Here is a 15,439-nt window from a genome sequence, read left to right as displayed (position 1 = left end):
CAAACGCATGATCGCATGATAAAGACATCTAGGTCACCAAGCAGCCTGCACAAAGGCCACTTCCAAAGACACTGGTGGAGTTTTTTTGGGTACAAGGAACAGTATCTTGCTGAACGAACTCACAGGGATGACAGCACAGTCCAACTAACCTTTGTATTAAGGTATATAACTAGTGCATAACTATAAAACATAATATGGAGAGGATGGCTTGAGATGTCCATTCCTGTCTGTCTGAAGGATGAACAAAGAGAATCCCTGTAGGAAAGGGAATCACCTCATTTTGTGAACTCACCTCCTGAGTGAAGGTATCCTACAATCCATCCTCACCTGCCTAACAACCGCTTGTTCTTAAAACTTGCTAATGAAGGACCTTCCATTTACAATTTCCCTGTCCTGAAATTAAAACTTTCATCATATTACCTGTTTTCCTGCAAATGAAACTGGTTTCCTTCTGCCCTTTCTCCAGGAGACACAGACAGCAACCAGTCTGCTAGACGCGGTGAGACAAATTTTTTCAACTCCTACTCAAATACTCTTATAATTCTTGACTCTCTCATTCTTCTTCCAGCTTACCTAAAGCACAGCACTCAACAAAAGGCAGAGGACTCTAGCAAAGGCCTTGGTAGCACTCTCTTAAAATATGATCATACCTTCTCCCCTTCACGTCTTTCATATGATGTGTCTATTAACGCATGTCAGTAAGATAATAATTAACGATATTCAATTTCTTCTCCCTTGATCCTTTTCTACAGTATGGCTAATGAGTCAGTTATTCCCAATATTGTATTTGTGCTTTTGAATTCTCCTCTCAAAGTGCAATGCTTTGCATTACCCTAACTTTAATCTTGCAGTCCTACTTGCTCTAAAATAGCAGAACAATTTTGATTGCCGATTCTGACCTTTGATCGACTTGCAAACATTCCCAGGTTGGTGCCATACCTGCATTTAGAAACATACTCTCTACTCCACCCTCCCTACCAAACACAAACTATAGGAGTAAAATGTATTTGATACTGTAATTCATTCCTGGCACTATATTCATAATCATAGAACAGTTTGAGTTGGAAGGGACTTTAAAGATCATCCAGTTCCAAGCCCTCTGCCATGGGCACGGATACCTCCCACTAGACCAGGCTGCCCAAGGCCCATCCAACCTGGCCTTGAACACCTCCAGGGATGGGGCAGCCACAACTTCCCCAGTGCCTCACCGCTCTCATGGTGAAGAAATTCCTCCTTATGTCTAGTCTAAACCTGCCCCTCTCCAGTTTATACCCATTGCCCCTAGTCCTGTCACTACAAGCCTTTGTGAACAGTCCCTCCACAGCTTTCTGGTAGCCCCTCCAGGTACTAGAAGGCATCTATAAGGTCTCCTTGGAGCCTTCTCTTCTCCAGGAAGAGCAATCCAAACTCTCTCAGTCTGCCCTCATATGGGAGGTGCTCCATCCCTCTGATCATCCTTGTAGCCTCCTCTGGACCCATTCCAACAGTTTCATCTCCTTCCTATGTTGAGGACTCCAGAATTGGACACAATACTCCAGATGAGGTCTCACAAGAGAGGAACAGAGGGGCAGAATCCCCTCCCTTGCCCTGCTGGCCGCGCTGCTTTTCATGCAGCCCAGGACACCGTTGGCCTTCTGGGCTGTGAGCGAACATTGCCAGCTCATGTCATACTTCTCATCCACCAGCTCCCCCAGGTCCTTCTCTGCAGGGCTGCTCTCAACCACATCACCCCCCATCCTGTACTGAAGAACATTTTTATTTTCTTGGAAAGGTATACAAAAAAATTCACTTTATTTTTTTTCTGCAAAAGGAAATTTAACAGGATAGGAAAGACAGAACCTGGAAAAGTCATGATATAAGAGGAAAGGGCAGATTAGTAATTGGTGCCAGATACACACTTCTGCAGATCTCTACTGCTGGAATCACATGCCATGTCATATTTGACTGGAAAAATTAACAAGAACATATATCATCCCATACCTGCCTGCCTGATTGCTGGGTTGAAAGTCCGTAAAAGGAGAAAACCTGCTGCTTTTTCATTTTTAACAAACTATTTGCTTAATCTAATAAACATGCTTATGCAAAGAAGCAAGAACACTGTTCAGCACTCAAAAGTCAGCCCGTGTGAACACCCATCAGACTTTAAAATCAAACTTACAATTTTAAGATACGAAACGACCTCAGGAGGAAGGGAAAAATGTTGAACATTCATATGCCTTAAGGTTATTATACCATAAATAAACAGTAAAGACCAAAACTCCGACTAAGTAGTAAAAGAGAATGGTCAGATTTTGAGGTAGGACTAGAGAAATCTGAACTATCTGGGTTTATTGAGCTTTCCTTGTGCTAATACGAGGAAAATTCTCAAGCTCTCTCAGGTACAGTGTTTTGTGCAGTCAGCTGCTCCTCCCACTCCATCCACTAAAGTTATTAAAGACAGCATTTTGAAACACAGTTAGTAAGTAGCTTCAGTTATGAGATGCGCCTCTTGTCAACACTAGTTAGCACCACTTCCTCCAAAGACAGCGACCTAGTGTGTGAACCCATAATGACATTCAACTTCTATTTTCATACTGTTGTTTCTATTTTCATACTGTTGTCCGCCCCCACCTCTTCTGGCTATTGGATGATCCCAAGAGCAAAATGATGTTTACTTCTTCAGTAGACATTCACAACACATCTTTTTAAGAACTCTGCCTGCTTTGCAGCCAGCCAGGTTACACTCAACTGAAACAGGCCTTGATCAGTGTGAAGTTTCCTCAGCAGGCTAATGAATCAGTTCTGGGCCCCTCACCACAAGAAGGATGTTGAGGCTCTGGAGCGAGTCCAGAGAAGAGCAACCAAGCTGGTGAGGGGGCTGGAGAGCAGGTCTTACGAGGAGCGGCTGAGAGAGCTGGGGGTGTTTAGCCTGGAGAAGAGGAGGCTGAGGGGTGACCTCATTGCTCTCTACAACTACCTGAAAGGACATTGTAGAGAGGAGGGTGCTGGCCTCTTCTCCCAAGTGACAGGGGACAGGACGAGAGGGAATGGCCTCAAGCTCTGCCTGGGGAGGTTTAGGCTGGACATTAGGAAAAAATTCTTCACAGAAAGGGTCATTGGGCACTGGAACAGGCTGCCCAGGGAGGTGGTTGAGTCCCCTTCTCTGGAGGTGTTTAAGGCACGGGTGGACGAGGTGCTAAGGGGCATGGTTTAGTGTTTGATAGGAATGGTTGGACTCGATGATCCGGTGGGTCTCTTCCAACCTGGTTATTCTGTGATTCTGTGAACACACAGATCAGAAGCATCTGCCTGCTGCTGCCCCTCCATCAAACCCTACCGGGATGTGCTGGGCTACCAGGTGCGTTATTCTACTCTGGGATGAAAATAAGCAGCCTCACAGAGAACAGGACCATGCCTTGGGTCTAAAATGGGAATCTTGACCTGAATGTGACAAATAAAAAGTTCTGTTGCAGTAGAAGTAATATTGTAGGAACTGGTTTTAAAAAGCTGCATTCCTTAAAGGTAAGGTCTCCTCCACTAACTTCACCCTAAAGGGCTGGCTTGAAGAGTTCATAGAGAGCAATCTCTTTCCTCAGAAGTCCCAGAGGTGAGGGCTGCAGGTATCTAACCCAGGTGAGATGCTGTAGGCCTTTGGCTGTATCAGACATGATGGGGATCAGTAGTGGGGGATGCCTTTAGCTCCATACTGTGACTCCAGTGGCCTTGATTACGTTCACCACACTTTTTTGATCATGCTTGATTGAGAACTTGCTTATGACCTGAATTATCCCATGGTAATTACACATACACGTGATTATTAACATCCCATTTTGTGAAGCATCATTACAACTTACTGAACTTTACTGTGTTCAATAAATAAAAAAGCAAAGGAACTGTTTTACAACCAATCCATTCTATGAGACTGATCTATATCTACCAATACCTTCTTTGAAACAGTTGTTAACAAACCCATATATAATACATACATAATAAGAAATAACAAAGATGCAACTTACCAATCAGTAATACACCACCTTGTTCGAATGAAACCTTTTCTGGACCACTTGCACTGAAAAATAAGTAAATTAACATCAGTCACCTTAAACTAAAGGATTTCTGTGAAAGTGAAACCTACTTACACAAAGAAGATTAACGTAACAGAGTTCATCCATATGCTGTAACTAATAAGTGTTACACAACAACTGAGGTGCCTTGAAAACATATATTGTGTCACTCATAAATGCTGGAATTATTTATATCTTTGGTCCTGTGGCAGTTATAGACTCACATGTAAAATTAATATAAGCCCTGGTAGTTGTTTATAGATGAAAGATAACCAATTAGCAAAGCTTTACAACTGTATTTATGCTCAGCCTAACCCAGCAACTTCTTACTGCCTATGCACAAATGTCTTGGCTTCTTTCTGCTTTTCCCTGAACTGTAAAATGTCACCAGAGATTTACATCGAATTAAAATGAATGAGATCCGCTAGAAAGCTATTTCTCCTGCCGAGCCAACCCACCCAATATTTCTATAAATGTTAAGGGGAATTTAAATAATGGTAAAACATTACATTTATCAAAGCTGCAACGTCCCCGAGAAAGCCACAAATCAGCTCATGCCAACGTATGGCACTTTTGATACAGCAAAAGGATTTTTTCAGCACCACTCCTAAGCTACTGCCATGAATTACAACCTCACACAAAAAAGACATGATTCCGCATCCTATTTATTCACTGTTAACAATGAATGTGGGGCTAGGCTAATGTTCTCTGGTAACGAATATTGCACCAGACAAGCCTAAATAATGATGCCAATGATTTTGTAGCAAAAGACTGCAAATCCTTATTATGAATAAAATGCCAGCCACAGCACAGCATCCTCCTCAAGCCAGGAGGGTCACTCTCCTAAGCCTCTCCAAAAGCACTGCCTTCAGAAGAGACCTGCTGGACACATTTATCCACCTATGAACAGACAGTCCCTGTGAAATTTTGAAGTCCCAAATACTGCTGAGATAGTGAAGTACCTCTCAAAGTCTAAATGGGCAAACTGTTTTCCAATTGCCCTTCAGATAACAGTCACCTATCTCCTACCACCCCTCTTCAGGCACGAACACGGTAACCACAGTCAAGACCAACCCAACATAACACCACTACTTTACTTGGGCCGCTTTCCCATCGGGTTTCTCTTTGCATTTAAAATATACTTAAGAAGATTTCAAAATGCTTACTTCACTGAATAAATAATACCTTACCCTTGAAAGCTTGACTATGAAAACTCTTTACTGGTATGCAGTTGTTCTATTCACATCTAGAAGCATGTGCAAAGTTACTTGTGAACGACAGCTTATTTCATTGACTGCACCCAACTTCAGGGCTGGCAATTCCATGGAAAAAGCGTTGCCTACATGCTACAAAACTAAGAAGAAAAAATTGCCTACAAAATTCACACCTAGTTCTGTACTCCAAATTTTAGGAAACCTGTTTTTACTGTTTCTTACTTCAGGTAGGAATTTCAGAACTGTCTTTCTGCAGGCTTGGGGGACGTTACTACATGATTGCTAAAGACAAATTTGACTGCAAGAGAGCCCCAGGGAAAACTGCAGCTTGGCTGCTTACCTGCAGACCCAACTGTGTTTGCCCTGCCGAAGAATTGTTGGAGGCTTTCCCTGCACGAGTTTTATCAGCTTCACATTGCTACGGCAGAGGGCAGCTCAAGGATTTGTTCCCCTCAAGACCCCCAAACCCAAGAACACTGACTAACAAAGTCCTTTAGGCAGTGAGTCAAATTTTGTATGTTGATGCTGTAGACACACAACAAAGCTTTCTTCTGGTCTTGTCTTATGTCTTTACTTACAGTTGGCTGTAAGTTGCTCACAGGACATATATTAAGAGGGAATAAAATAAATGAACAAAACAAACATGAAGATTTCCTCTAGCCAAAAGGAGAAAAATCTCCTAAACCTGGAAGGATAATACAGAATAGATGGACTTCCCTTTGGAGCACACATGAAGTTTACACCACCCATCTGATTTGGTAAAATGTCAACATTTATTCATAAGCAAAACAATGAAAAAAGTTAAATGCTAAAAGCATTCAAAATTGGCTTAAATCTAATCTCAATCAAAAAGGGGGAGCTCTGTAATTTCATTCTTAAAAATAACTACATTGAACTTTTAATTACTGAAGACCAATGCATAAAACGTAAAAATAAATAGTCCAAGCCGATGATGTGGCCCAAGATAACGTTTTCAATCAAGCTGTCATTTTTCATTCGATATTTTCCTCTTTGGCAAGATACTACGTACTTTGAACGATGCAACATTACAACAGGGCCAACTAGATCATGTGGCCCAGGGCCATATCCCATTGGATATTGAGTATCTCCAAGGAGGGTGATTCTACAACCTATCTGGGCCTCTCTTGTGTTGTTTACCTTCATGGTGAAATCTTTTGCCAGATCTAGTCAGATTTTCCCTTGCTGGAAGTGATGACTGCTGCCCCTTGTCCTGTTGCTGCTCACCACCCAGAGGCACCTGGCCCCAGCCCTCAAAAGGCACCAGCTGGGCCACTGCAGCCAGCAGCACGGACCTCCATCACCTCTTTCTCCTAGTGGCACAGATAGGCTCGCTGGCTCCTCCTCCCACATCTCATGTCCCAGCCCCGGGGGTGCCTCTGCTATGCTTGCTCCAGCTTGCTCATGTTTACTTGGTAGAGGGGCTTCTAAATAAGACACTGAAGATGTAATGTGGAGTTCCAAATAGACAGAGGAGTCCCTTCCTGGGACCTAACACATCCTGAGACACTGTTGGTCTTTTTTGTGCCAAAGTACAGTGTTGGCTCATGTTCAACTTGCTGTCCAACAAGATTCGTTTCCTTTTCTATTTTCCACATAGTCATTGCCAGCCTGTCCCGCGTTATGAGATTAACCCATCCCAGGGACAACGCTTAGCATTAAGCTTTGTGGAACAACATAAGGTTCCTGTCAGATCATTTCTCCAGCCTGTTGAAATCTCTCTGAACAGCAGCCCTGTCCTCCAGCATATTGACTGCTCCCACAACTTAACATCATCTGCAAAGGTGAGCATGAGCTCCAACCTGTTGTCCATGTTGTTAACAAAGCTGTTGACTAGTACAGACCGCAGCCTCGACCCCTGAGGAACACCACCATCAACCAACTACCAGCTGGACTTTGCTCACCACCCTGAGGACCTGGTGGTCGGCCAGCTTTCCAGCCACCTTACACTCCAGCTATCCAGTGCTTATGTCACCAGTTGAGCTTCAAAGACACTATGACAGACTGCACTGAAGGCCTTGCTAGAGTCAATGTATACAACACCCACAACACTCCCTTCGTCCAGTCAACTGGTCATCCACGAAGATTTCCTCCATCAACTTCCCAGGACAGAGTGCAGGCCACCTGGGACCCTACTATTTGACCTTCTTAGAAGTAGTTATGAGATTTGTTTATTCCTAGCCCTCAGAAACCTCCCCCTTTTACGATGGCAGTGAGAAGCCATCATAATGACATCAGCCAGATCCCTTCCTCCCTTGGATATGCCCTGCCTGCTGCCACGGGCTTGTATGCGTACAACTACGTTACGGTTTTCTGCAACTGAAGTGTACAATACCATGAGTCCTGTTGCCAACCATCATCCACTACATCCACTACTCTGATTCTGCCACTGATGAGATCACCAACACAAGCGCCACCGGTACGGAGTATGCCCAACGCTCGGCTCTGCTGCCTTACTCTGTTCTTGAAAGCCTACACTGATACAAGCCAATTAAAAGGTATTTGCAACACAGTTTATATTTCATGATTTGGTAAAACACAGGAATTTCTTATAGCAGCTTGGTATTACCTCACACACACAGTTCAAATACTGGTTTTAAGGGCAGTAGTGTGGATTAGAGGCTATTTTGCCAAATATTTACCTTAATAAGTGTAATCGGAATTCTGACACCTCTCTATCAGAAGTCCTTAAAAAATATAAATAGAAAAATCACAGTTTGAAAACCTGTAGTTGCATTCCGTCAGCTTTTTCTTTGTGAATAGAGTCTCTCAGGAGATCGTGCTGACCTTTTAAAACCCCCTAGAAACACCACCTACATAAATAACCTCTGCTACATCGGGTAAAAGGACCTCCAGACAACATTAACATGAAGAGAGAGGTTATAGAGGGCTAATGTCAAAAAGCACTGTGAGCAATAAGTAATGCACACAAACCATGATTGATAATGACTAGCACAGAGCCTTAATTCATCTTTTCTCCATCATTTTACTGAGAGGGACCATATCAAATTAAATAGTGACCCAGCAAGGGTTTATTCAACCATACAAAGCAGGGGCACGAAGGGAAGACATATTAAAGTGGCGATGACTGCAGTGTAATTGCAGCTTCTTAAAGGAACACCACAGTTCAGGGGAAGAGGGGAAATCTTGTACATGAAACCACTAAATACTGAGCAGCACAAACAACTGAGGCACCAAGTGACGTTCAGCATTAAGAGGCCCACATTACTGCAGTGAGAACTCCTCCTCCTCCAAGTCGCATACAGGAACTTGTGTTTCAGGGACTCACAAGATGCTCAATGTTTAACTAGCCAGGAAAAGGCACATATATCATGACAACTTTCCATAAAACCCATGCAGAATGTAGTTCCTGACCCAAAATGACATCCTTTCTTTCCTCAGACCAGTTTACAAAATTAAAGAATTTATGCTCTTGCATTTTTAGAAGTTTGTATTATTAGAAGAAGCCCATAATATAGTGTAATAAATTAATTGGTAATTTGCTTTTTCACATAAAGCTTTCTTCACTTTTTATTTACCAGAAAATACAATAAAAAGAATTTAGTAAGGATAGAACATGAATCTGTTAGAGTGAGTCCAAAAGAAGCCACGAAGATGATCACAGGGGCTGGAGCACCTCTCATATGAGGACAGGCTGAGAGAGTTGGGCTTCTTCACTATAGAGAAGGGAAGACTCTGAGGAGACCTTACAGCAGCCTTCCAGTATGGAAAGGGGCTACAGGAAAGATGAGGAGGGACTCCATCGTAGTGATAGGACTTATGCTGAAAGACGGGAGATTTAGATTAGGTATTAGGAAGAAATTTTTTGCTATGAGGGTAGTGAGGCCCTGGCACAGGTTGTCCAGAGAAGTCATGGATGCCTCTTCCCTGGAGGTGTTCAAGGCCAGGTTGAATGAGGCTTTGAACAACCTGATCGAGTGGGAGGTGTCCCTGCCCACAGCAAGGGGGCTGGAACTGGGTGATCTCTAAGGTCCCTTCCAACCCAAACCATTCTGTGATTTTATGTTTCTATGAATATATCTCTTGGAAGACCATATTTAACTGTCTGTGCATGATGTAAACAAGTATAGAAAATGTGTGATGAATTATACACTCGCTGCACTTATTTCTACATGCAGAACCATGGGACATGCAAATCATTATTGCTGTCAGCTTCTTCTTATACACATCACCAGCAAAGCAGCCAACCAGCAACTATGAGTTATTTTAAAAAACAGAAATACAACAGTGATGGAACTTCAGAAAGAAAAATCAAATGAAGTATTTATTTGTAATAAAGTTGTAAGTTACAACAAGCTGGTCGAAGGCCTGTGGCAGCGACAGGTACGAGCACACACGTGGTGGGGCAGAGGTTTCAGGGGTCCCTTTTTCATCTGTTTGATAACCCCGAAGGATCAAGTGGAAAAAAGGGGAAGGCAGGAGCAGGGATGTAAAGTCAGAGGGGCCTGGCTGTGCCAGCAGCTGAAGTGTGATGCTCCAGCCTGTGTCATTGCCAAAAATAGCTGAAAATAACAGTGTGTGTTTAAAGTACAACACAGACTACCAGCCTCACACATCATATCCACTGCCAGAGATACAGTATTTCTTCTGTTTTACAAGGCACCTTCTATTTTTTTCCCTCTATTTCACTAAACTCTCCAAAGAATGCTTAAAAATATAATAACTCCTTTCTTTGGAACAGCAGAATTTAGGGTTGACAGGAGAACAAACAATGAGCCTAAATTTTAGTCACCCAACCCAAAATACGGTAGAAATTCTGTAGCTCATTTAACTTTTTCTGAGGATGCAGTCATTACAAAACTTATTTTATAAAATAGGCATTAAAGGTAGATAATCACAATAATAGAATTCATACTATTAGGGTGTCAGCAGCACGGTGATAACGCGCCATGGAACTGCCAACAGCAAGCTTACAAGACTTGTTCCAAAGCGACATCTTGCAGCGTATTTGCTGCTATGCTCAGGTTAAACCCAACTCAGCATTTCATCACAACCTCTTCCAATGAAGATTTTCTTTAGGACTTACCTATACAGTAAAATTATATTATTTTTGGAGCATAGCACTTCAAATAAAAAAAGTAGCAGTGGTGGATGGAAACACGATGAGTTGGCCCAAGCAAGCACTGGAGACTGGGGAGGTACTTCACGTCACACTGGAGAACGTTACCCAGTCTAGGCTCAATACAGCTAGGAAATCTGTGCCTCTGCATCATAAAATAACACTTCTTTTATGGTGTAAATGGTATATTCCCCCACCCCAATTTGTAAATTGCCTTTCAACACTCATAACTTCAACAGATCTACTTAGTTCCTTTAACTTTGATAAAGATGTCATGCTTCACCTTAGTTATACACTGCAGCTAAACAACATGCTTTACATATTTTGGATCACTGATGTGCTTTAATGTTTCCAAATACAATATTTGGAAAAAAGAAACTTTTGGAAACAGAATTTAAGGAAGAACTATAGCTTGGGAAGGAAGGAAGATAAAATTGTTTCTCATTGCAGATTTCAAAGCCAGAATCTTTATTTTGACTTTAACAGATAGTCACTAGCTGATCTGCCATCTGTAAGCCCATATAAAAACAGGCAGAGAAGATATAGATCATCTGTACACTCTCAGAGAGGTATCTACATTTTAAAATAGGAAAAAAAATTCCTGCTTCATGTCCCAGAAAAGGGATACCACATCTTTCACCTTACAGTATTAAGTCTCTTCTCAGATCCTCTGTTAATAGGATTCCTTTAGCCAGCAGATGGATTGTGAATACAGGCAGTTTCATCTACTAAAAGACAACATAAATCATCATTGAGAAAGGAGAGACCGCAGTAAGGTTATCACCATACAGCCTTCTCCATGAAAGGTTTGCATTAAAGCATTAGTGAAATTAATTCATCTTTCATAAGAGCTTTGAGCAGTATCTGTGATCTATGATAACAACCAATTTCTCACTATGGGAAAAAAAAAATTACTCAGGCCTGATAGACTACACAAATCTGCTTTTTTTTAAATGGCCTAACATTATCTGGAGTGTTGCTCCCAGAGGCATCATTTGAGTCTTATGCCTAGCCAAGAGGACTCATAAATCAAGACAAAAAGTTTTGTTAGTTTTATATGCAGTGGGCTGTAATTATTTTGAATTGGATTATGCCTCAATCATTGTAATTACTTTTAGATCATCCTTAAGCAGCAGTAATAAAATGAAAAGAAATCAGTCTTAAACCATTTCTCACACAAAATATTGTAAATGTGATAAGAGAAATTGGGCTAGAAACACACAAGAGTGTGTAAATGTTTGGACAGATAGGCAGCTTAGGCACTCTGCTGTGTCAACTCACATTTTCAATACACACATTATTTTGTGGTCTTTTAATTAGCATTGTTATTACCAAACACTTGTCTAGCAAGAAAACAAGTGATAATATTAATTTTAACTTAAAAAAAATAACTATATATGCTTGAAAATATCCCTGGTCTTCAGTCCAAAATTAAAAACTGTGTAGTGTAGAAATAATCACAATTATTTTCTAACTTTTCAAGTGACAAGATAAAAATGCTGGCTTCATCTGTGCTAGGCTGCATACCAAATGAGCATCACGGAACTGTAAATATCGATGCTGCTATTATCGGCATTATTGTAGTCCTGGAGAGTCCGTACTACTTTCCTTTCCCACTTTGTGAAGCTCTGACAGGTAAATCCCCCAGGCTGTTCTACAAGTCTCCGAGTCTTGCCGCAACACTACCACAAGGAATTGTTCTGTGTACAGGAACACAACTAAACTTCCAAGGTGCTTCTGGGATTCATTTGTATGTTAATTGTGGATGCTTGTGGATCTTCTCTTTTCCTACTTATTCCTCCTCCAGGTAAAGAGTATCCCTGACAACACATGGTGCTTCTTCCTTAGACGAGTCATTTCAGGTAATGTAATGAATGGGAACAGCATGAAGACGTCAGATCCTCAAAAGGTATTTAGGGTTCTGGACCTAACAGTCCTGTACATAAAGGAGAACTCTGGGGTGTACTGAATACAGAAGCTATTGCTCCAAAACCAGACATGGGAACAACTGATCCCTGAACACCAAGAAAAAACAGACACAACCCCTGGTCCAGAAAACAGTCTGGGAAAGCCATTAGACTCGACCATTTCTCCAAGAGACTGTGAAGAATTGTTCATGTAAGAGGCAGTAATAAACAACGTCGAACGAGTTACAAATTTGCCAGTCTCACGATGAAACAACAGCAGTGAAATAATGATGGAAATAATTCTTCCTGGGTATCAATGAACAATCCATAATTGTTGGGTCCTATTGCTGTTAAGCGTGATAACAGCGCTCACACACCGCTGTTGAGCGCTCTCAGTATTACAATCAAATCATTCAACAGCACCGTTCGTTTCCCACTTACATTGTCCGTCACCCATAGTGCTACAGTTTATTGCTGATGGAGGAGAAAAATAAATATCTGAGTAACCGCCTGATGCTCCTTCAAAATGATAGAACACTTAAATTCAAAGAAGTATTTAAGATGTTTATTCATAGGAGGGAAGAGCTAGTAAAAACATGTCAAAGGCAGTCTCCTTTCCAGTAGAGATATCGAACATAAGAAGAAATAATTTAGTACCAAAGTCAAGAAAAAGAATAACCTACACCACATCAACCCTGTAATTATTTATGCCATGCTCTTTCAAGCACACATGCACTATGTAAATACCACTAAGCCTATATATTTACGAATTCTAAATTAATTTTTAAAGTTTATTTAGTTCTGCCTTATGTTAAAGTGGTAACATGCCTGTTTGATCCACAAATGCTACAGGAATTCAACAAATTAATTCACTTGGCTTGTCCTCATCACTAACCATTAAATACCCATGTTCTAGATGTTTTTAATAAATTAAGAATGAGCACATTAGCAAATATCAAACAAGAGAATTGTATGCAAAGACTGCACTTGTCTGTGTAATTGCACTTCCAGGTGAAGTGGAAGAAAACCTTTCGCTGCGCTTGTGTTTCTGGGTTCGACAAGACTGTCACCTTCAACTGCAGGTGTGCAGCGTTCCCCAGTTCTTAGGAGAACAACAGAAAAGGGAGTACGAGGGCAGTGTCAGAGGAAAACATCGATACCTTCTTAAGTTGCATGTACCCACATTCCCATAGGAAACCACCTTTTCCAACAACTTGCAGTGACTGCAGCAATTTGTAGCTGTACTGAACAGAAAGCAGCATCACTGCAACCATGAGTACAGAGCTGCTGCTGCTGAATGCAAATGGTACCCATTCAAAGTCCCATCTCACCCTGCCAAGGAGTAAGTCTCCCTGAAAAAGACTTGCACTTGGCACCGTCTGCTATTTCTTTGGTTTTAAATGCACAAACAAGTCTTTTCATCACTGTCTCCATCCTTCACAAGGACTTCCTACTATACAAAAAGCTCCATTTGGTAAATCCGTGCAATGACTTAAAACATATATTACAGGTGACAAGAAACCAACAAACAAAGAAATAAAAACTCAAGACTCAATTCTGACCCTATTTACATTACTGAGAGTAGCTATTCGAGTAATCAGAGCAAATTGGAATCAAAGCTAGTACATACCTCAGGGAAATAATCCTGTGGAAACTTCTCTTTTTCCAGCATGGGTGTGCTTTCTAAAGTGTCTGAGTAGATTTCTTTCCCAGTAACCTTTTTATACTTCTTAGCTAGGAAGAGATACAAACGAAAATTAACATTAACATCTGTAACATTATAAGCAACTTGCAGCACTTGTTTGGCAAAGCAGGGGTATCTGTGAAATAGGTGGTAGGGTCTTAGCAAAAACATGCAAGTGCTGAGCTGTTCTGGGGGAAAAAAACAGAGACCACTAAACCAGGTATAAACATACTTGTTTCTATCAAAAATCTTTATGCTATACAGCTATGGGTGCTGTTATTTTTACTATTAGAACACTGGAGCTCTAATTAGGAACAATGTCTGCACACCCTTGCACTCAAACTTTCTGGCATGTTTCCTCCAGGAGACACCTGTTTGTGTCCTCAGGCAGCACCCAGCAACGTATGCTGGATAATTAACAGAAAAATTAATTAATACAAAACACATTAGGCCAAAAGAAGTTACTTATGAGTAATGATCATCTGTATGTTTTCTCTAGCAATTCTTTTTTTTCCTATTTTAAGTTTATCTAAGTAAGCAACAACTGATGCACATCTGTAACACATTAATAATCTCATCTTTTACCCATCAAACAAGTACATATTTATTAATTTAGACCACCTCAGCTTTTTGCCTTTTTTTGTCATTTAAATCAACAATATTGACAATCATCATCAGCTTAATGTTTGGCCACATTTAAATTGTCTGCTGGGCGAGCTGTGTCAGTGGGGAGTTGGATTTTTGTCCTGCTAGAACTGACCAAGCAATGCTGGTGGGACTCCTAATGGAAGATGAGCTGACCATGAGCTGAGCAGCCCACTTCTTTTGTGGAACTGATGGGAAGTAGACTTGTTTTTAACTAATGATACTCTCTGCAAAGAAAAGTGACATCTTCAAGTCATCCACTAAAGGTGTTCGAATACTACACTGCCCTGAGACAAAACAAGAAATGTGAAAAAAAGTTGTGAAATGAACAATGTTTTCCCTCAGGGACACAGAATCATAGAATAACCAGGTTGGAAGAGACCCACCAGATCATCGAGTCCAACCATTCCCAGCAGAGAACATGCTGCGCCAAAACCAAGTGCTTTACTGCGTGGTTTCTAATAGGAAAATGAGAAATTTCTCTCCGTTATGTCCTAAACCACAAATGGGGACAGTCAATGAAATTCAGAAGCAGCAATGAGCAACCTGATAAAAAGAGAAGCTCATTTTCTACCTAATGCACTATTTTACTGGGCAACTTACTGTTGGACTTGAGCAAGATCCTGAAAAAGACTGGATATTCCTAACTATTTAGATACCTAGAACTATGACAGGAATCATACGTGCATGAACAGAGCTTTAGAGAACACAGTTAACATTCAAGGCCAAACTGAAACAGACTCCTGCGGTGCAATTGGCTCACAGGTGTCCACCAGAGGATTTCCTCTGGGTCTCTGCCACGTTTAGGAAGAGTCGCTGGACCAGAGAGAGCAGTAGTCTGATGTGTA

General features: G+C 41.3%; 1 protein-coding gene across 2 annotated transcripts in view; it reads right to left on the bottom strand.

The window, feature by feature from the left end:
• INPP5A (inositol polyphosphate-5-phosphatase A) overlaps nt 1-15,439 on the bottom strand; it is a 249,251-nt gene that overhangs the window by 99,013 nt on the left and 134,799 nt on the right. For both annotated transcript variants that reach the window (XM_069863389.1, XM_069863391.1), the window contains exons 6-7: nt 13,893-13,996; nt 3,996-4,048 (exon numbers count right to left, since the gene is read on the bottom strand). In XM_069863389.1, coding sequence (XP_069719490.1) covers nt 3,996-4,048; nt 13,893-13,996 — 157 coding nt within the window. The remainder of the gene's footprint in view (nt 1-3,995; nt 4,049-13,892; nt 13,997-15,439) is intronic.

Source organism: Phaenicophaeus curvirostris, chromosome 9, assembly GCF_032191515.1.
Source record: "Phaenicophaeus curvirostris isolate KB17595 chromosome 9, BPBGC_Pcur_1.0, whole genome shotgun sequence".
NCBI lineage: Eukaryota > Metazoa > Chordata > Aves > Cuculiformes > Cuculidae > Phaenicophaeus > Phaenicophaeus curvirostris.
Note: the sequence above shows the minus strand (reverse complement) of the source record. Positions and strands in the feature narration are given on the sequence as shown.